Source organism: Acomys minous (genome assembly GCF_964271855.1).
Source record: "Acomys minous genome assembly, chromosome: 6".
NCBI lineage: Eukaryota > Metazoa > Chordata > Mammalia > Rodentia > Muridae > Acomys > Acomys minous.
In genome coordinates, this window is record NC_140487.1 from 36,824,832 (window position 1) to 36,847,006 (window position 22,175).

At 42.2% G+C, this 22,175-nt stretch overlaps 1 protein-coding gene across 2 annotated transcripts in view; it reads right to left on the minus strand.

Annotated features, from left to right (window-relative positions):
- The window catches only part of RELN (reelin), a 443,910-nt gene that overhangs the window by 21,884 nt on the left and 399,851 nt on the right, over nt 1-22,175 (minus strand). For both annotated transcript variants that reach the window (XM_084787306.1, XM_084787305.1), the window contains exons 48-57: nt 21,376-21,553; nt 19,153-19,346; nt 15,748-16,004; nt 10,881-11,035; nt 9,481-9,695; nt 5,555-5,732; nt 3,632-3,807; nt 3,381-3,487; nt 1,391-1,633; nt 738-913 (exon numbers count right to left, since the gene is read on the minus strand). In XM_084787306.1, the coding sequence (XP_084643432.1) occupies nt 738-913; nt 1,391-1,633; nt 3,381-3,487; nt 3,632-3,807; nt 5,555-5,732; nt 9,481-9,695; nt 10,881-11,035; nt 15,748-16,004; nt 19,153-19,346; nt 21,376-21,553 (1,879 nt within the window). The remainder of the gene's footprint in view (nt 1-737; nt 914-1,390; nt 1,634-3,380; nt 3,488-3,631; nt 3,808-5,554; nt 5,733-9,480; nt 9,696-10,880; nt 11,036-15,747; nt 16,005-19,152; nt 19,347-21,375; nt 21,554-22,175) is intronic.

Consider the following 22,175-nt stretch of genomic DNA (forward strand, 5'->3'; position numbering starts at 1 on the left):
TGCAAGCATCGGGAAAGCTAGCTCATCTCTGAGGTGAGTCTAACGCAGAGCCAAAGGGGGAAAAAAATCAGATACACTTTAATTTCCACGAATAAAACCTCCACTCTGTCTTTAAAAATATGGGTACTGGAATAACAATGTTTTTAAAAAAGGATCTAATAATTAAATGCATTTCTGTAATACCTTTAGAAGGGTGTGTGCATGACATCATGAAGACAGCAGTTGCCATGGCTTTATCATTCTGAGGGGAGTGTCTACTAGCTGCTTGCTTATGCCCTCCTTTCTAGCCTTCTAAGCAGTGTAAAAGATTAGAAACTCCTCTGGCTCTGAGGCTTTGGCAGCTATGACTGAGCTAATATACAGGCTTGTGAAGTCGGAGACAAAGGAACACTGAAAAATAAACTGAAAAAGAACAGCTGGAGAAGCGAATGGTTTAACGAAGGTGAGAGCTGCGGGAAGGGAGGAGTGAGAGAGTGCGAGTTGCAGAGGGCTCGGGGCACTGTCTCAGCCTTTCACTTCAGCAGAGGAATATATAGGAGCTACAGCACAGCTCTCTACAGACTTTTATCTGTGCTCAAATAACCGTGCTTGAAGGAAGGTTTTTGTAAAACGTTACCACACGTTACAGTATCTTTTAATGGGTGAAATCAGTCACTGATCGAGACTTGTCAGAACAGATCCCTTCTCCCACGCCCCTCACGTTAGAAGCTGCCACTTTCTGTATCACTGTCTCTTACTTTAAATTGCATCATGTATCCTGGCTGAATAATGAGCTCACGGGAGGAGAGAGCATTGTGGGTCTTGTCCTTCTTCTTGTTCGGCCAGTAGAGATGGAAGGATGGGTTGCCACAGAACCCTGCTGTCCTGACTGCGTTAGGGTAAAAACTCCAGTTTTCTTCATGGGAAGCCCCTTCTGTTAAGTAAGAGGGAAAAAACGCTGTATGTTATTTTCTTCAACTAAGATGTTCGATGTCAAATTACTGTTGTGTTTACTACTGAGGCTGGTCATTTATTTTATACACTTGTCTTAATAAATAAGTCCCAGGGGAGAGTCCAAGCTTAGGGTAAAACTACTGAAGGCTACTAGAATGATCTTTTGCTAGAAAAGGTTTTTCTGGGTAGAAATTCTGATTCCCCAGGACTTAAAATGTACAGGGCACTGTGATTCCGAATGATGATAAAGGCACTTTTTATTTAGCAATGTTCATTAAGTTCTCACTGAGAGTTCAGCAAGTGACCGACTTTTCAGATGTATAAACGGCAGCGCCTGACAATAGCAAATGCTGGTTGAGCAGCATGCGCTAGACCCTGCGAGGTGCTGGCTATGGAACGGGTCATCTGCTGCCTCCACACACAGCTGACACAGAGAATGTCACCGGAGCTTTCTCACCGTCGTCGAAAGTGTCCACCAGTTGGCTTGGATTGATTTCTGCTCCACCAATCAGAATGTTGTCCAGTGCCCACTGCGCACGCTCCACCCCGGAAACCACAATCCCACTGCTGATCACAAAAGGCTGCCACCAGCGAAGTCGAGTTGTGTTGGTGAGGGCGTCCTCAGGGAGGAGGATGTAGTCGTGCCTCACAGAAATGTATTTCTGAAAATCCATTTCGTGAAGCAAAGTCCAAGTAATTCCTATGAAAACAAACGTATCGGCTTAATACCACGTGGAAAACAACCCACAGAGCAGCAGCGTATTGCGAACTCGCTAAGCTTTGAAAGGAAATATTTAGCTAGGCAGTGAAAACTGAATCTCGTGAATTTAAGTGTCGACCCTTGTAAACAAAGCTGGTCACAGTGCGAGGGTATTTAGAAGTACATGGTTAAAGTAAACATATTGAAGCAAAAATGGTACATTTTAACATTATAATTAATTTAATTTCAAATCAGCTCTAGATTTAGAGGTTTTATTTCTCAAAAGAGACATACTTACACTCATGTTTCTAGGAAGTAGCTTCTAGATTTAAAAATACAGCTATCATAAGTCTATACAATTTGCAATTATTTGGGATGGTAAGAAGTTGGCCATATTGTTTGATAGGACTGTGGGATATAGTCCTGGCTCGTCTGTTAGCTATTATTCAGAATGTTATCTGGGTGCTAAAACGTATTTTCTTTTGAAGTCTTTTAACCGTTTTCAGTTGGAATTATTTATATCAATGGTCTAGTTACTTTATTTTTAAAGACTTAATTATTTTTATTTTGTATGCATGAGTGTTTTGCTTGCATGTATGAATGAATGCACACCACTTGCATGTCTGGTGCCCACTGAGGCCAGAAGAGACGCTGGCTCCCCTGGGACTGAAGCAGAAGACGATTGTGAGCCACCATGTGGCTGCTGGGAACCTAACCTTGGCCCTCTGGCAAGCACTGCTCTCAACCACTGACTCATCTCTCCAGCCCTTGAGGCAATTTCTCAGAATATCCTATGGTATTAATGGCCTAATAGTTACTCTAAAAAATAATAAAACAAAGGCTGGGTGTGGTGGCACATGCCTTTAATTCTAGCATTCAGAAGGCAGAGGCAGGCAGGTCTCTGTGAGTTCGAGGCCAGCCTGGTCTACAAAGTGAGTCCAGGACAGCCAAGGGTACACAGAGAAACCTTGTCTCGAAAAAACAAAACAAAAAACAACCCCTCCCAAGTTTTACTAACATAGTTTTATGAATTCAGGATATTTTCTTTCACAATTAAAATGTACAGGGCACTGTGATTCTTTATATATATTCCCTATGGCATTTGTGTCACTACTGACACAACAGTGTTTTAGGAGTTTCTTTTTTTGTGACAGGGTCTCACTATGTACTTCTGGCTGGCTGTTCTAATACTCGCTATGTAGATCAGGCTGACCTCAGACTCAGGCTTCTACCTGCCTCTGCCTCCCAAGTACTGGAATTAAAGGTGTTCACCACTTTGCTGGGCCCAAGATTCTTCTGGAATCATCTTTTACTCAGAAAATCATTAAAATTTTGTTTTCTTCTTTTTAAATTCTCTTACAAAAATTCTATTTAAAAAGAGGACAGGAATTTGGGAGAGAGATGTGTTAGAGAGAACCTTGGGGGGGGGGTGAGCTTGAGGGGAAGACAGTGAGTTGTTAGATCCAACAAAGACACACCATATATACATGTATCTAAATAAATATATAAATAAAAAATACAAGTCCTATTGAAACTTTATTCATTTTAATGGTATAGCTCTCTTAATCCCTTTGTAGGCGGGTAGATTCTGCCTAACAGCAGTCCCACAATTAGACCTATGACACAAGCAAGATCTGTTGCTCCTCTGAGAGCCTCATGGTCACTGTTAGTAAAGCGTTGTCTTTGAGGGGTGCTGACGGAATGTGGGAGTATGCTCCTGGGCGTAGCTGTAACCCGTGACACATGCCTCCATCTGTAGAGTAATCCAGCAGTACACCTTCCTTCCGGCAGACGGGCCGATGGCAAGAGGTCATGTTGTTCTCACTGCCGATGCGTCCCCAGTACTGCAGGAATCTAAATGCAAGCACATATTCTCTGTCAGAAGGACAGACCAGAGCAGAGATGCCACTCAAGTCCTGAGTCACACCCTCTACACCTGTTCATCACTCTGGTGTCAACTTGTCAAGTTGTGGTAGGAATGAGAAAAATATGACTTACTTTGCACCTCTGAGATCTAAGTCCTGAGTAATAGCTTGTCTCACAGTGGACCCTCCGAAATAGAGCGCAGTGTTCTCGGCGAGAATCCCACACTCGGTACATGTACTGCCGCCTTCTAAGGACATCCATAGGTCAGGTTTGATTCCTTCACTGTCGAAGCGCTCCTTCAGGAAAGTCTGGGGGTGGGGGAGGTCAGCGGGATGTGGTTAAAGGTACCAACTCCAGGTCGAAACCATGGTACTCTACCCAATAAAATTGCTTGGACTTAAACACAATAGAATTGATTTCAGTGTTTTATTTTTTTAAGATATGTTTGAGAACCAACAGGTTACTTTCATAATTTTACTATCTACCATACATCGAAGATAATTTAAACTGCTTAAATAAAATTTAATAATTAGACTTTTATTTTTTTAGACTATAAAATGTAGACTTTCATTCTAACACACACTAATATGCAGATCCAAGGTCAAAGTTTCAGTATCTTTTTAATATAATGCTAATAACTGCAAAATCAGAGTAATTTAAATAATGGCTAGGAAGAATCATGAGACGATCTTCTTCCTGTTTAAAGAAATAAAATAATTCAGCTGTCCTAGAAACATAACGTCTATAAAACCAAACACAAAAATAATATTTTTTAATTCACGGACCCTTATTCCCAGAAGATTTATAATACCCAGAGAAGAGAAGTGATATAAGTTTATCTTATGATTAGGAAACACAGAGTTGCAACTGCAGTTAAAAACAATCTCTGTGTCTCTATCCTTATATACCTATATCTATCGACATTTCCCTAGGTCTTTAGGAGAGTCCTGTCTTGGGCAGTTAAATGATTTAAACAAGCCATTTCCTCACATTAGAGCACAGTCGGCCCTATAATTAGAGGCATGCAAGCACACGCCCGCCTGACGCTGCTTCACTAATGGTGAGAAAACGAATACAGTCTTTATAAATGAGCGTTCATATGTAAGAGCACGAGCCAGAAGGGATGCACGGCTAATGGCGCACGCTCTCATTAGGAGACCGAGCTGGAGTTCACAGCGCAGGCTTGGATGGCTTCTTATCTGAGACATATTAATGAAATCTGAATATTCACACAAGGCTTTAGGCCTTTTCACAATGTCTTCAAATTTTATTTTCGATATTTTCTAGGCTCCAAGTAAGTGTGCCTTTTTTTTTTTTTTTGAGGGGGGACAACACGATCGCCTATTCAGCCTGGCCCAGAACTCACTGTATAGTCCAGGATTGCCAATGGGAGCTGCAGAGTCTGGCAGCTGTACTGTTTCAGTGGAGGCATTTTTTTCTGTTATTAAATGGTGTTGTGTTCTACTGTGTTCAGAAATGATGCCACTGACTTTGCATATTGAATATAGTGAACATAACAGCTACTGTGTCAAAAAATGATAATCCTACCATTAATAATCAACCACATTTCAGTAGTTAATAAGTTAACAATAGAGTTACCTGGAAAAAAGTTCAAGCACTGTTTAAGTATGTTTGAAAAATTGGCTTTTTGGGGCCATCTATCATATTTGCTTCATTTATTTAATAAGAATAATAGTCTCTTTCTCCTTTGTACCAATTGTAAAAGTAGGATCTCAAGGAAGGCAATTACTGACTTTAAGCTGAATGGTTTTTGTTTTATAAAGAAAAAAGCAGGACATAGTGGCACATGTCATTAAATCCCAGCACCTAAGAAACAGAGTCAAGCATACTTCTATGGGTTTGAAGATAACCTAGTGTGCATGGCCAGTTTAGGCTAACCTGGGCTACACAGTGAGACAGACCAGGGAGGAGCAGCAGAAGAGATGGGTAGAGACAGACAAACAGGGACAGAGACACACAGCCTTGCTGCAGAATGCAGTCTCACGTACAGACACTGGTCACAGCGCGGCCTGTGAGTGGCAGGCTCAGCAGTACCTTGAGAGTGTGCGTTAAGTAGCAGTTTGGGCCCGAGTAGCCCGGATCACAGATGCACTGCTCCTTCAGGCAGTCTCCGTGGCCTCGGCAGTTGTCTAGGCATCCAGGGCCGAGGTAGAAATTGTCGATCGCCCACTGCACATCTGAGTACTTCTGGTAGAACCTAAATCTTACAGGACTGTTGGCAAAAGCGAAGGAATGAAAAACACATTAAGTATTCAGAAATATATATATATATATATATATATACATATATTCACATATATGTAAAAAAATATATATTCAATGCTTATGAGAAAAAAGAACACCTAAGGTATCTGCCTGGATGAACTGAGTTAATAAAAATGTACTCTGACCACTTCCAATTTCTAGTGATAGAGCTGTGCAGCTGCTTTCAGCTCAGTTCTCTAGAAACGTGCAAAACAAAGAAAAACTGGTGGGGACTTTTTCAAACAAAGGATTATTTTACGGGGCCACCTGTAAACGTAAGTCAGATTCCTTTTTCTTGTTTTTAAAATTAAATGGTAAGGTTTGTATACAGATTGGTGTGCCTCATCGTGGCCCCCTCACGCCTGTGCCTCTTACACTTTGTTCTCATCTCTGTCCTCGTGTTCCCTTCCTTCTCTGGATATTTCCTTTTCTTCTTCTGGTTACTCAGTTCCTGCTGTAATATTCCCTGTATTCCAGTACCTTCAACATGCCACCTTTTCTTTAGAACCCCTCCCTCCCCATGACGGTCTCCTTTCTAGTCTTGCGGTCCTTTCTTCACACATGCATGCATGCATGCATGCAAAGTTTTAAATCTAGGCCCTGCAGACAGAAGAGAACTTGCAGTGTTTGGCGTAGTTTGCTTATCTTAATGGTTTCCAGTTGCATCGTGTTTCCTGCAAATGTCGTGATCTTTGTAGCTGCATAAAATTTCAGTGTGTGTGTGTGTGTGTGTGTGTGTGTGTGTGTGTGTGTGTATGTGTGTGTCACATTAAAGTATTTGTTTACTATTTTATGTACAGATGTTTTTTGCATGCATGCATGTCTGTGCACATGTGAATTACTTGCAGAGGCCAGAAGAGAGGACAGTGGAGATTCTTGGTTACTGTGCACAGGGCCTGCATCTCTAAGCAGGGTTTGCAAGGATTGCTGTGGTATGGTGTTGCAGCATCCTCTTATTATATAGTCTAGGGTGGTATAATTAGGCCATATGGTAGTTTTCAGTGTCTTAAGGAATCTGCATACTGAGTTCATTGTGTCTGTAAAGTTTACACTCCCTATAGCAATAAATATTACTTCCTAAACTTGGTGTTGGTCCCCTCCATCCGCCACATGAGTTCCAAGGATGGGATTCAGATCCCCAGGCTTCGTGGCACCTCACCTGTCCTCATTTGCTGTCTTGATGCCATTTTGGTTGGAGTGACATGGAATCTCAAAACAGTCTTAGTTAATGTTTTCCTGATGGCTGAGGATATTGGACAGCTCCCCCCCCCCAAGTATTTATTGACTGTGTTTTTCTGAGAACTGTTTTTTCAATTCATTGGCCCATTTATTGACTGGATAAACAAAATGACCTGAACTTCAGTGATTGTGGGAGCCTTTAGATTGACTAATTACACTTCTGAGATTGTACAGGCGAGATCTATGACAGAGTCTTGTTACCATGCACACAGCCTTCAGGCATTTACGAAACAGCAACTTCTCAATTCCTTGAAGATTATCAATATTCTCACAGTAACTATGGTAATTAGAAAATAATTTTGAAATGGTTATATTAAAGGACAATTCCCAGAGATTTTTAATTTCATCATTGTTCTTTTCTGTCTTCTGGGTAAAAACAAAAACAAAAACAAAAAAACACCAGGTTCTAATTAACCTTATATTAAAATAAGCCATACAATTCTGGTTTAAAAATGCCAAGTGTGTTGAATAACTTTCCAGGCGATGTAACTGTTCCATGTCTCATCCTATGTGGTGAGAACACGGGTTACACAACAGTAACAAGTGCTTCATCAGAACAAGTGTGTTTGCACACTGTGTAAGTTATATAGAACATATACACCGTGATAACACACAACACACACACACACATGAGGAAGGGATACACGCAGAGACAGAGGAGGCAGGCAGAGAGAGAGAAGCATGAGAGCACACAGGTGGTGGGTTCCCAGCATGCATTTCACCCCAGATGACTCACTAAGATGATCACATCTCACTATAGGTCCACACATTACTAAGTGACATAGGAATGGGCTAACTGGACCAGTGGGATGCAAGGAGCTTCTTGTTCTGGCTGAGAAAAAAACCCCTCTCCCACTGGACACAAGTAAGGAAATATTCTGGTCCAGTTTTCTGGGAGGCATCTTATATCCAAGAGGGGACCATCTTCAAGCTGACAGCATTACCAGGGGCATTGACAGAGGGATAATGGGCAAGAGAGCAAGGCAAAGGTGTCTTTGAAATAATTTAAAAACACATAGTTTATCATTATTCTATTTGTGTGCATGTGTGCGTGAGCATGTGCATGTACACACATGTACAAGCATGCATGCCAGGGTGTGGATGTGTAGTCTCAGGGACCTAACTCTGGTCACCAGGTTTGACAGAGGGTCCTTACCTACTGGGCCATTTTACTGAGTCTTAAAGCCATTATTAGATATACAAACCAACCAGCCTTGGAGTCTACTCATCTTCACATTTTTTTAAAATTATAAATGTACTTTAAAAAAGAGTTTTAATTTTCATTATGTGCATATGTACACATTTGTGTGTGGAGTTTGTGCATGTGAGGTGCAGTGCCAGTGGAGGCTAGAAAAGGGTTGTCAGATCCTCTGTACCTGCAGTTACAGTGGGTAGTGAGCCACCCAATGTGGGTGCTGGGAGCCAAACCCAGGCTTGCTCCGGAGTGGTCCATGCTATTAACTGCTGAGCTGTCTCTCAAGCTCCTGGATGTTTCATTTTTAATTGAGCTACCATAGACTTTTTTTTTCCTCCCCTAACCTGCTACTGAAAACATCACAGTTTTAACCTCCTAGCATATTAACTGCCTAAGCTCTTCTGGTCCACTCCAGGAAACTGATGATGCTGTCTATAGGACTGGACAGGCTATAAGTGTGCAGCACATCCTGTTCCACCAGAAGCCTTTTTACTTAGCTACACTTTACTGTTAATTTAGTAGAAGCATGCCTGTCATTTTGTTTAATTCACTTCTTGTCTTAATTTTACAGTAAGATGGGGCTGGGGAGATGGCTCAGCGGTTAAGAACATCGCTTGTTCCAGCAGAGAACCAGAGAACCCGAGTTCGATCCCCAGTGTCCCCATGGCTCCTCACAAGGATCTGTAACCCCGGTTTCAGTGGATGCAATCTCTCAGAAATCCAGGGGAAAAAAAACAATGTACAGTAAGATGAGAAATCTTTGGAATCACCTTAACTTATCCGCAGCCTTTGCAGAGCTTGGTTAAATCCATGCTCCTGGCCAACTATGTTTCACAGCAAGTACAGGACGTAATGCTTCTGTGACAGGAGAAAAGTAAGACCTCCAAGCCATCACATTGCACATGGCATGAAGGTAGGAGCTGTGCAACCAGCAGGGGTGGGGATTTGCTTCCTGCTCTACTGGACTACAGTCTACAAGCCCAGTAAGGTAGGTAGTGTGTCTTTGCACTGGCTCCAAGGTCATCACTGTTGCTCTAAGCATCTTTGACAGCACTGCGGTTGAGAAAAGAGAAGGACAGGACAGGCCATTGGGTAAGGACCAGATCCTCCAAGTCTGAGGATTACAACATGTTCATCATGGTAGCCACCAATTAGGGACCCTAGTGTCAGGGAGGAAGCAGGTATTTTACCCACAATTACATGTAAATTAAGACCTGATAGCAGTACCCATAGCTGCCTCCTGGGTGCTTGGAGCCGTGCTTTATTTTAAATTTCCACTTACTTTCCCACTAAGCTTTCAGGAAGTGGGTAGGTGATCCTTTTCCACCCTTTAGTAGGAAAGAACACAGATGGCTGGGAGATGCTTCCAGCGCATTTTGGATCAGCAGGTAAGCACTGAGGGACCAGGTAATTCCAGCTCACACCGAAGTCAGTAGAATACTGCACATGAATTTGATTCTGGGAAATTTTTTCAGACACTTTGCATCCAACAGAGATCTAATGAACAGAAAATGAAGATTGTCAAGGCATTACAAAACCATATTACACATTTCAGCTCCAAAAATTGGCAGTGACAAAGGAACAGATCCCTTGATATTCACCAGCCTGTGATTCCAAGGTCATTGTTTGTTTTGCTGATGGACAGGGAACACTGGCATGGTTGTCCAAGGTGACAAACTGTAGAAAGTGCCAAGTACATTGTTTAAGGACATGGGAGAGAAGCTGAGACCGTGCCTCTGGCACGCTGGCTGGTTTCCTTGGAAGGCTGGGCCCACTCTTACAAATTGTTTTGCTAATGGTCTGGCACTTGTATTTGGCAGAGCTGCTGACCAAGAAGGATTGCTAACAGCCTTACTAATCTTACTGTTTTGTCATACAATTTATAACTCTCAATAAATCACTTTCACCGACAAGCAAGATGCAGTGGAGTGATAATGGAAGCACAGCGCTTTAATATGGCACAGCCATACTGTGCCAGCTCTGTGGACGCAGAGGGGTTCAGGTAGACAGAAAACAGCAGAATAAATCCTGGCCAAGATGCTACCCAAATCTCTTCTTGGCATGAATTCTAATCGTACTGTTATACTCTATAATTTTTGTTCTACAGAAAAATCCTAATGAGCCTCTAGAAAAAGTAGAAATAACCATTATGGCTTTACTCTCATAAGGAAACAACTTACCTTTTGTTTTTGTTTTTTGTTTTTTTTCAGACAGAGTTTCACTATGTAGCCTTAGCTGGTCTGGAACTTACTATGTAGATCAAGCTAGCCTTGAATTCACAGAGAGTCGCTTCTGCCTCTGCCTCCTGAGTGCCTAGATTAAAGGTTAGCACCACTACACCCAGCCATCTTCTTTTTTATATAGTGATTTAACTTATAAGTTGCAATCAGTATCTTACATTTTTAAATCAACATTTTGTTCTGTAAGTATATAATTCTGATTGTAAATGTATGCTTTTATGCAAAGTCCAAAATTTTACCTTGAAATAGTATAGAAGTACAATGTTTTTAATCATTAAACAATATTCAGTTGAGTTATATGTTACCTCAATGTTAATTTTTATCTTTTCAAGTATATATTAAGTCAATGAAACATTAGATGACCTTTATCTTCACAGTGGTTCTGATTAGTTAGATTTCTAACATATGGTTATTTATATAATTGAGACCACAATAATTTCACCTTGAATTGCATGATCCAGTTTTCTGTGGGAGTCAGGTCATGGGTCACTGCGTACACCTCTCGTCCATCGTGGCTGCCACAGATCATGACACCATCAGGGGAGTCACAGAATCTTTCTACTGTACAGTCATCATGGAATAGCCAATGCTCATTCACTTAAAAAAAAAAAAGGACAAAATATTTGGATGACAGACTTAGCAAGAACTTAAAGCAATACTCTTGTTAGCCAAGTCCTAGAATTAAGCAGAAATTGCTTTTACATATAATATGTCACATGAAATAAACACTAGTAAAAACATATTTTATAACATGGATATTAGAATAACTGATAGGGACCCAGTGCATTGTTTTGAGCGGTGAGATGGTTAAGACGAGCTCTCACTCTGCTCAGGCTGGGTTCAAACTCAGGACTTATCCTCCTATCAGTCTCTTGAGTGTTAGATTACAAGCTTATACTATCATGCCAACTCCTCATAAAATGTCTGTCCGTCCATCCATCCATCCATCCATCCATCCATCCTTCCTTTCTTTTTAAAAAATATTTTTATTAATTCATTCATATTACATCTCAATAGTTATCCTATTCCTTGTATCCTCCCATTCCTCCCTCCCTCCCTCCCGCTTTCCCCTTACTCCCCTCCCCTATGACTGTGACTGAGGGGGACCTCCTCCCCCTGTATATGCTCATAGGGTATCAAGTCTCTTCTTGGTAGTCTGCTATCCTTCCTCTGAGTGCCACCAGGCCTCCTCATCAAGGGGAACGTGGTCAAATATGGGGCACCAGAGTTCATGTGAAAGTCAGTCCCCACTCTCCACTCAACTGTGGAGAACGTCTTGTCCATTGGCTAGATCTGGGTAGGGGTTCGATGTTTACCCATCCTTCCTTTCAGCCTTCCGTCCATCCATCCATCCTTCTATCCATCCTTCTTTCCATCTATCCATCTATCTATCCACCCACCCACCCACCCATCCATCCATCCTTCCTTCCATCTCTCCATCATCTACCTATTGTTTTTGGAGATAAGGTTTCATTTTATAGCCAAGTTTGTCCTGGGATAAATCATGTAGCCCAAAGTGTCCTCACGCTCATTCTGATCCTCCTGTCTCTGCCTTCTGAGTGTTGAGATTACAGGTGGAAGCCACCATGTTCAGCTTAATACTATACCATTAACTATAGGTACTGCGTTATCAAAAGATCATTAGAATTTATTCAGCACACATAATAGAACTATTGTAAGTGAGTCTCTGTTTCCTTCCTCCCCAGACCCTGCTCATCCGCTCTAATTGGATGAACAAATGATTTTGGAGGCCCAGATAGTTATTTGAAAAAATTAAGCTCTGCGTTGTATAGTTTGCCATAAGACTACATTTGAATCCTAAAATGTTAAGTTTTACTTAACAAAAACTAAGGTGTAATGTAAAGAGATTATTTAAGAAACTTAGGTTAAAATGGGCATGGTGGTGAATGTACTGTAATCCCAGCATCTTGAAGATAGAGGCTACAGGAGCAAGAGGTTAAGGGTAACCTTGGCTGTATAGCAAGTTTGAGCTACCTGGGCTACATAAGACTGCCTCAATAACACAAAACATCAGCCAAAAAGAAACTCTGTAGCACACACACTCGGGAGGCAAAGGCAGGCTGACCTCTGTGAGTTCAAGGCCAGCCTGGTCTACAAAGGGAGTCCAGGACAGCCAAGGCTACACAGAGAAACCCTGTCTCAAAAAACTAAAACCAAAACAACAACAACAAAAAACCACCCTGGTTATCTCTGAAATGTTACGTTTACCACACTAATGTTCTTTATACTTGAATATTTAGGTATGTATATTTAAGTATTCTGAAGAATATTTTAAAAATAATTTCAACCTTTCTAAACCAGAGCAACAATAACTTTGAAGAAACAAACTGAGCAAAACTTATAAAGATAGAGTAAATTTGGAAGTCTCTTTAAGTACTTTAAGAAGCAGGATTATGAATTATTAGTGTTTAATCTGTTTTGCATCCCCATCTTTCCACCCAAACATACAAATGCACATATGAATACTTATATATACATAGATGCCTATCTCCTTCAGTTCCATCCATCTGTCTGTCTGTCTATCTATATAACAATCATCTCTATTTTGGTCAGTCTATTTAGTGATGTTGGCTTATAATTCTCTACGTATTCCAGGCTAGCTTTGAGCTTGAGTACTTCCTGCCTCAGCCTCCTGGGTGTTGTGGCTGCAGGTCTGTGTATTTTGCCCAGTGGGAAGTGGTACTTTTATATTGTATTTGTTACCTAGTAAAGTTACAAATATAAATAATGTAAGTTGTATCTGGTTGATGATACACTTTGATCTCATAGGTCCAACTTGCAAAGCTTCCTAATTGGACCCACTCCACAATGGAGACACATAGGCACAATTACAGGGTTGGGGCAGGCATGCACGCAGCGGAGGCCGATGTCATTCTGTTATCTGAGGGATTTGGAGTCACAGATACAGGGCCCAGAATCAATGTGAACCAACATTGAAATTCCAGTGAGATTCAAAACCAGTTCCCTACGGGCACCCTTTGTTTGATGGCAGAGCACTGCAGTCCTTGTGAGAGGATCATCAGAGTCCTCTGGACTCTCAGAAGCTGCTTTTGGAGGAGTTGTTCCAGTTTCTAGAAATGCCTCCGTGCAACACGGGCAGGCACTGGAAAGTGTGTCCTTCAACCACTTATCACCAGTCAGGGCCAGACTAAACCAGCATGCCTGTGTGTATGTGTGTATATATATGTATATATATGTGCTTAAATTTGGTTTAGATAGGCTTTTATTACTAAATTATTCTAATTATAAATTTACTTATATAAACTATTACACAGGGAAAAACTGAGGAGCAAAGTTCTGAGTCAGATCTACGGAAGCAACTGTCATAATAACTTCCTCTTCTTCCCCTTCCTCCTTGCTTCTTCTTCCTCCATCTCTTCTTTTTTTCCCCTCTTCCTCCCTTTCCTTCTCCCCCCATTTTCTGTTTATTTCTCCTCCCTCTTCTTCTTCCTTCTTCTTTTCTCGTTCCTCTCCTGCTGTTTTGTTTTTGAAGCCGCGTGTCTTTGTATCTCAGGCCTGTCTCAAACCACAACCCTCCGGCCCAGCTTCCTGAGTGGACAAACTGCAGGTGCACCACCATGCCTAGCTGAGCCTCAGTGACCTTAGGAAATAACAACACTTTGTAAAGGTGAGGACACTTTAAGCCTTTTCCATTTGTCAAGGTGGATTTCATTATTATTTGCAGTTACACCTGGTGCCACATAATATCCTAACAAACAAAATAACACTATTTAGCCTAAATATTCACCAGTAGCAAATTATAAAGAATAACAAAGGTTAAAACTACCAAAAATTTATCATCTTAGACACTTAAGGACAGGAAAAATAAAAACAACACCTCCTCATTCAATTCTAAAAGAAGAAAAAAGCAAGCTACAAAATATATGTAATTTGAGATTTCAGCTTTGTTAAAATATTTTAAGGCATATAAAGCACTAAGATAACATTAAAAATGTGCATATTAGTTATCCCCTGGGTGATTCTAATTTTCTTTTCTTTTTTTTCCCCCCCGCACAGGGAAAATATTTTTATTTTTTCTCCTGTCAGCATTTTATGGAACAAATTTTGATACAATGTGGTATAATCTTGTAATAAAAGCAACAGATCTTCTCTTCCAAATGAAGTAGAATAAACACCTTAGACATTTCTCTTTGATTTTCCTAGACAGCAATGACCTTTCTTTTAAGAAGGAAGATCCCATCCAGGTGATTCTAATTTTCATCCTCATGATTTTCTGTATTTTTTCAATTTCTTAACTTGAACATAATTTATTACTTTTACAAAAAATCACTAATTCCGTATTTTAAGTTATTAAAATTCCTTAAATTAAGTTTTCCACTAGGTACACTATTTCTCTGGAAAGTTGTCATTATTGTAAAATTGGCCACATGATGTACATATGTGTGTGTGTGTGTGTGTGTGTGTGTGTGTGTGTGTGTGTGTGAAAGAGACAGAGAGAGAGAGAGACAGAGAGAGAGAGAGAGAGAGATACTAGAGCTAAGCAGGATGAGACACAGCATCTTGCTGTCTGAGTGGCTGTTGTAACTGCTGGGTGGACTTACAGTGTGAGGCGGCGACAGGCACTTAAACATCACGCGCTTGTATCGGACCACACTGTGTTTTATATGCTACAGCCAAAGCGCGTGGGATGGCAAAGCCACAGGCTTAATATAGGCACCACCTTAGACTTATCTTGTTCTAAAATGAAAAGTGCTCAGGTGAGACTGGTGTGCAGCCCCCATGGCTTGCCAGTGTCACGGAACTATCCCTGCTGAGGAGGAAGGAGAAGCAGCAAGTGGAACCCGAAGCATAAATGCCGCTGCGCGTGTGCCTGGCTTGTAGAAAGCACAATGCTCTCTGCCTTTAACAAAGGAACCAGGAGGCAGGGGCATCACTGTGAGTTTGAGGTCAGCCTGGTAAATTCTAGAACAGCGTGAACTACAGAGTAAGACCCTAACCCAAACACCACCAGCAACAGCAACAAGAGGCCAGGAAATGTTGTTTTCCATCCAAAGTAGAAAACAAGAGACATAGAAATACCGACCTCCACCCCCCCCATTTTTTCTGCCAATAAACTGCTATTTATTAAAACGCATATCTGGCTTAGAATGACAGTAAAGATGAGAGACAGTAACGGGGAGGTTGCCGGAGACAAAAGAATGTTGCTGCTCTCTGTTTTGACATCATCGGAACACCTGGAAAGGACCCCATTTTCACGTGGGACAAACCCCCTTACACAAACAACTGCATTTCAGTGTAGTGTTGTCCAGCGTTCATGAGCAAATCACCTGAAGTTTTGTCCTCCATGAACAGGTCAAAAGCAATTCTCCCAACGGGGCCAGCATCTGCGGGCGAGCGCTCATGCTGGGGCACAGGGGCACTGCTGAATGTGTCCAGCATGACTGTCCTCTGGTCGGCAGAGCCCGAGATGAGGACGTTGTCAATGGCCCAGTCGTTCTGGTCCAGGCCATCGTGTCGTGGCTGCCACCAGCGGAAGCGAGTAGCGATCTCTTTAGCATCCGGGGGGAGGAGGATATTCACGAATCTAACAGAAAACAATGAAGGTGGGAAAAATGTCCATTCAATATTTCCTAGGAGGAGAAGATCTGAAACAGTAGTAAGATACTGTATGTCCTAGGGCAGTGAAGTGTGTGTGTGTGTGTGTGTGTGTGTGTGTGTGTGTGTGTGTGTGTGTGTGTAGTTACGCATGCAAAATTGTCTGTTGGCAAATGGAGTCGAGCGGTCAATGAGTCAATGTTGAGTGGCTTCTTCAGTTGATCTCCACTTTCTTTTTTGAGACAGGGTCCCTCACTGCCCTTGGAGTTCACTGATTGGCTGGCTGGCTATGGAGCTCCCGGGAATCCTGTCTTCCTCTGCTGAGGTTATAGGTGGACACAACCAGACCTGACTTGAAATGGTTACCAGGGTTTCAACTCAGTTCCTAATGTGCTCGCATGGCAAGCTCTTTACCAACCCAGCCACTTGAATTCACTGCACTGCGTTTCATACAATGTATTTTGATGATACTTAAAACTCCCCTCCTCCCCCTAACTCCTCCCAGATATACTCCTACCTCTCTACTCTTCCTTTTGGTTTTTTGTTTTCGAGACAGGGTTTCTCTGTGTAGCCCTGACTGTCCTGGACTCACTCTGTATATCAGGCTGGCCTCCAACTCAGAGATCCACCTGCCTCTGGAACTCACGTGCTGGGATTAAAAGCATGTAACACTGTTGCTCTGCCCCTTACTCTTCCTTTTTTCCAAGTCATTAAACTGGAGAAATGGAATGTAAACAACGTAAGCATCCCATAGCTATGTGTCCGCTTGAGTTGCACTGCATCCTTGAACTGGAGGTCTACAGCATCCATGCTTGGAGAGATACAATCCAGTATTGGCCTTATTGATCTTTCCTGTCATGTAAAGGTTGGCTTCTGCCTTCCTTCTTTCCTCCTTGGCACTTTGCTTTTCGCTTTAATCTGCTAAGTGCCAGCAACAGGCTTGGCATACGGATACTAGCGTGTGGTGGGATGTCTGTGCCTCAGCCTGAGAGTAATCAGGTCTTGTGGTATAGACAGTGCTTTGCTAATGCGCTCACTGAAAGCAGTGGATGATCTGCTGAAGGGGACCTGGCCTAACAAACTCAGCATGCCCCTGACCTAGTCACCAAGGACAGACAGCTTAATGCTCCAATACAAACTCAGCCTGCAGAAACGAGGCATACGCTTACAATTACAGTTAGAGTACTCACTGAAAGCCAGCCATGTAACCACTCACTTTCTAATATCCAGGGCTCATAGAACTGTTAAGTCTTCTACCAGTGCAGGAAGCATTGTTTTTTTCATCCTGGTCCTTACCCCTGTCTGCCTTTCAAAAGTGGCCTCTTAGCGCTAACGTTCCTGCCCAAGTTAATCTTGGGATGGATCCTAAAGCTATAAGGGCTGTGATAACAGATGCTCGAATCTTCGGCTTTTACCTTAAAGAGGTTTAATTACTTTCCTTTAATTGGCATGGCATTTCCTTGTTGTTTTTTTCTCTTTTTGGTGTTGAGGGCCTTGTACACGCTGGACAAGCTGAACCACCTGCTCAGGCATCCTGCTGCCCTTTCGTGTCGTCTCTAGGTTACAAGTGCCTAGCATAGTGGGTTGCAGTCTGGACAGGGACCAACTGGGATGCATGTACTCACCGTGCAAGGACTAGTGAGTGTTGACATTCGGGGAGGAAAATGTAGTCCGTGAATTCCACACCCTCAATTATAGTGTTACTACATGTTTGGAGACCAACAGCTTTGAGGCAGGCATCTCCAAATTTTATTTCTTCATGTCCCCCTATTTTAAAGGTCATCCGCCTGTCTCCTTTGTAAAAATCATCACTACTGTGTGTGGTTTGGGTGGCGTATGCGCATGCGCGGGTGTGCAGGCGCTCTTGTCTAGGCGCGCATGTGTGGAGCCAGAGGAGGCCGTCCTGTGTCCTGCTCTATCACTCTGCCTCAGTCCCTTGAGACAGGAATACTTCAGTTAGTTTACCATTTTCTTTTCCCTTAAAAGAAATTAATTCTTTGAGAATTTCACATGGTATATTTTGATCATATTCATTCCCCTGCCTCCACTCTTCCCAGATTCTTCCCACCTCCCTTCGGACCCATTTTCACATTCTGTTTTCTTTCCCTATTAGAGGAGTGCACGCACCAGTTTGTGTTGGCTGACTACTGGCCATGGGGTGCCCTGGAGTGTGTCTGATATACCATTGAAGAAAACTCTGTTCCCTCTCCCAGAAGCAATAGTGTGTCAATAGCTCCTAGTGTATGAGGTGGGATTTTGTGCCCACTCTGCTCCTTGGTGCAGAGATTTGTCTGGCTTAAGCTTGAGCGGGTCATTTGTTTCCTGTTCCTGTCTGTGAGTTCCCATGTGCGTCTGTCCTGTTATGTCTGGAAAACGCAGTTTCCTTAGGGGTCACTCTACCTCTGGGCTTTACAATCCTTCTGGCTTGAGGGGAGGAGTGTACCTCTGGATTCAACATTATTCTTTTCTCTTTTCGTTTTCCCTCTGTTGTTGGGATGGGGGGCGGGGAGGTGGGAAGAATCTCACTATGTTGTCCGGGCTGGCCTTCAATGTATAATCTCCAGCGATTCCACTACCTCAGCCAACAGAGTCCGGAGACCATGGACAGGCACCACTACATCCAGCCCCTCTGACTTTTCTCTTTGTCTACATTGACTGTTTTTGTTCTTTCTACAGTGTTTTAAAAGATCCGTATCTTATGGCTGTTTAGGGTTTTAAGGAAGGATTTAACAGGTTCTAGGCATCTTAAGGATATTCCAGTCTTACTGTTTTCTGGTATATACTGAGCAGATACTTTGTAAACAAATGTTTGCATTTCTCCAAATGTTTCTGAAACTATCATATACTCAGCCTCCATGTTTTTTTTTTTTTGCACTAAGTTTATTTACTGTTGGCATTATGATCTAGTAATTAATCTTATTCTGGGATGCGAAAGCTAAGTGTTCTTAAAATAAAAGCTCTGATTAGCTACTGTGTACTCCAGAAAGCTCCCTCAGCTTCTTTCTGACTTATGGGTGTCATTTCCTGATGAGTAAGTTGTTGGTCCCCTAAGTCCCTGAAGACTGGCTACTACTAGGAGCCTTACCAAGCATTTTTTTTTCAACATCTTAGTTATTGGAGATAAAATGGATACGAACCCAGGTTTGCTGTACTGGTCATAGAAAATCTCCATCAGCAGGGTCCAGGTGATGCCTCCATTGACAGAGTACTCCAGCAGGACCCCTTGGTTTCGGTTGCTCGGGGTAATGAGGCATCCATACATGAAGTAAAATTGGATGAACTCAGCGCTGGTAAGGTTCAGGTCCACAGTGACTAGCAATCGGCTACAGCCCTAAGGAGAAGCAGCAGGACAGCAGAAAAGCAGCAATAAGGAATCTCGGCTTCAGATCCTGCAGATTATGCCTTTTCTCTGGTTTTGTCTTTTGAAAAGTATCATTTTTTTGGTAATGCAAACAATGTATTGTGTTATTATCTCTCCTACATCAGCTTCTAGTATGGTGCCCAGATCAGGTTTGTTGAACTTTCAAATGTTAGGATTTGAGACTTAGGGTAAGCCTAACATACTTACATTATGTCATATGTCCTAAGGAGGTTTGTTTTATATATTATTTATAAGCAAAGTAAAAGCTGGAATTAAACTATCCAAAGTTTTTATTAATGTATTTTTAACTATTAGCATTGGCTAAAAACACCAGTTATTAATGAAGTAACATTTTGATATAACTACTTTTTAAAATTTTATCTATGTGTATGTATGTGTGTGTGTATGTGTGTGTGTGTGTGTGTGTGTGTGTGTGTGTGTGTGTGTGTGAGAGTGAATGTCTGTGTGAGTATAAGTGTTGGATCCCCTGGAACTGGAGCTACTGATAGCTGCGACCCATTATGTGGGTGCTGGGAATTGAACACAGGCCCACTGGAAAAGCAGCAAGTGCTTTTAACTCCTGAGCCATCTCTCTGGCCCCAAGACATAGCGATTTTTAATAGGAAAATTTAAAATGACTACAACTGAAAAATATTTAACTTAATTATGAGATAGTTGTGATACCCTTTAAAATATTTTAACATTTATTTACTTATTTAAATTTGTGTGTGTGTGTGTATGTACACTTGGGTGCGTGGGGTTACATGTTCACACATGTGCATATGCACACATGTTCATGTACATGTAGAGGTAGAGGTTGATGTTTGGTCTCTTTCTCTATCACTTGCCACTGCAGCTTTTAAACAGGGTCTCTCCCTGAGCCTGGAGTTTGCTGATTGACTAGATGAGCTGGCCAGTGAGCTCTGGACAGCTGGCTGCTTCTACCTCCCATGCCCAATGCACCACTACACCCTGTACTAGGGTAACACACTCTACCATGACTGGTTTTTACATGAATGTTGGGGACCCAAGTCTTTATGCACAACAGGAATGTACTGACTGAGCCATCTTGCCCCAATCTCAAATACTATTTATTTAAATATTCATAGCTAGTTTAATGTCCTTTACACTAATTGACAGTTGATCTTGATAGGCAGGTATTTGTTAGTTGAACATGTGTAGAAGCCTCGGCCACACCCACGTCTACCTGCCGTAGAAGAGTAGCTTGAATGTACGTTCTTAGTGTCGATCATGAGAAAATCATTGTGACATATGCACTTTGTTGTTCCTGGGTAATAAAATATTGCATATAAATAATATATGAATACTTCATTAGCACCAATATAAACTCCATGATAGAGTACAGTTAAAAAAGAGTTGACTATGAATTAATTAAAAAAAATTAATTTGTGTATTTAATCATGATATTAGAAACTTATGCTTTTAAAAAGGTAAGATTTGGCAGCAAAATAGAATGCTTATATATTTTTCCAAGGGAAGCTTTCCAATATTGCTTCTGTCACACAAAATAATATGCTATAAATACAAATGTTCAGTAACTACTGACAAGTTACTTTTTCTGGAATGATTTATAAAAGGATCAGTTGTTGTTAGTACATTCAAGAAACACTGATGCTCAATTCCTAGAGTTTTGACTCTTTAATCCCAAATGTGTTGTGAGCTCAAGCGTTTTCGATTAGAGCCTCATCTGGATGGAGCTCCCCTCCCCCAACACACCCCCACACCGTACATGTGCCCCTTTCTCAGGACGGAAATCTACACGAGTCCTTTAAGAATGTGTCCTTAAACATTCCCTGGGCTGACACAAGCTGCATCTTTAAATGGTCTCAACTCAAGTTTCTGGTAGGGAAACACTGGACAACATCAATGTCGGATTTGTGTAACTGCGTCCTGATTGGTTAACCGTCTAAAGAGGCTCTGGGACTTGTGGGAGCCTTAGAGGGTGGAGAAATGAGTAACCAGTCAGGCCAACTCTTACCCCGCTGAAATGGAGAGCCAGTCCCGAGGCCACAGCCCCGCACACAGTACTCAGCTTGCCACCATTCACGGTCAGCCAGTTCTGGATGGAGGGAGCTCTGTTGAAGTTGTCTTTGAGCTGGGTAGGGAGGGCGGCTTCAGGCTCATCGCAGTACAGGCCTCCCCACTGCTCATCACAGCTAGGTGTGGAAAAGGGAAAGGCACAGTCAACAGCAAAGAAAGCCCTCTGGGTATTCCCGTGTTCCATAAGCCAGCCTTTCCTAGTCTAGGATCACAAGGGGTCACTGATCTCCACAGAGCTGCAGGCTTGGCCATAGATCACCCGCTCTCCTTAACAAGCTTAGAGACAGGCTGTGAGTTAGCCGGCTCCAGCCTTTCCTAAGCAGTGACTCGTGGTGGTTGCAGGTGGAGGGAAAGAAACGACTTTAAATGATGTTCTGAAGTCCTGACTCACATGAACAGCATTGGACAGCCTATAGGCCTGCAGCTGCCAAACCAAACTGCTGGCTGGTGATAATATAGTAAATTGCTCTTTTAAACAGAAGCTCCCGGTCGTTTAAGGACCATGTGGCTGTGTGCTGTGTGCTACACAGCAGACAATGCTTCAGATAGTCAGTCACTGGCACCCCTGAACGGAGTTCTCAGCTCTCTGTTCAGGACAGGCCTGAGAGGCTGCCCAGGGTTCTTCAGAGTCATCCTGGAGATGAGATACAACCATTTATCAAGGCCAGATTCCCCATGGGTATGGAGAACAGTGGAGAAGAGCGGGTGAGCTCTCTATTAACCCCTCTACACCAACCA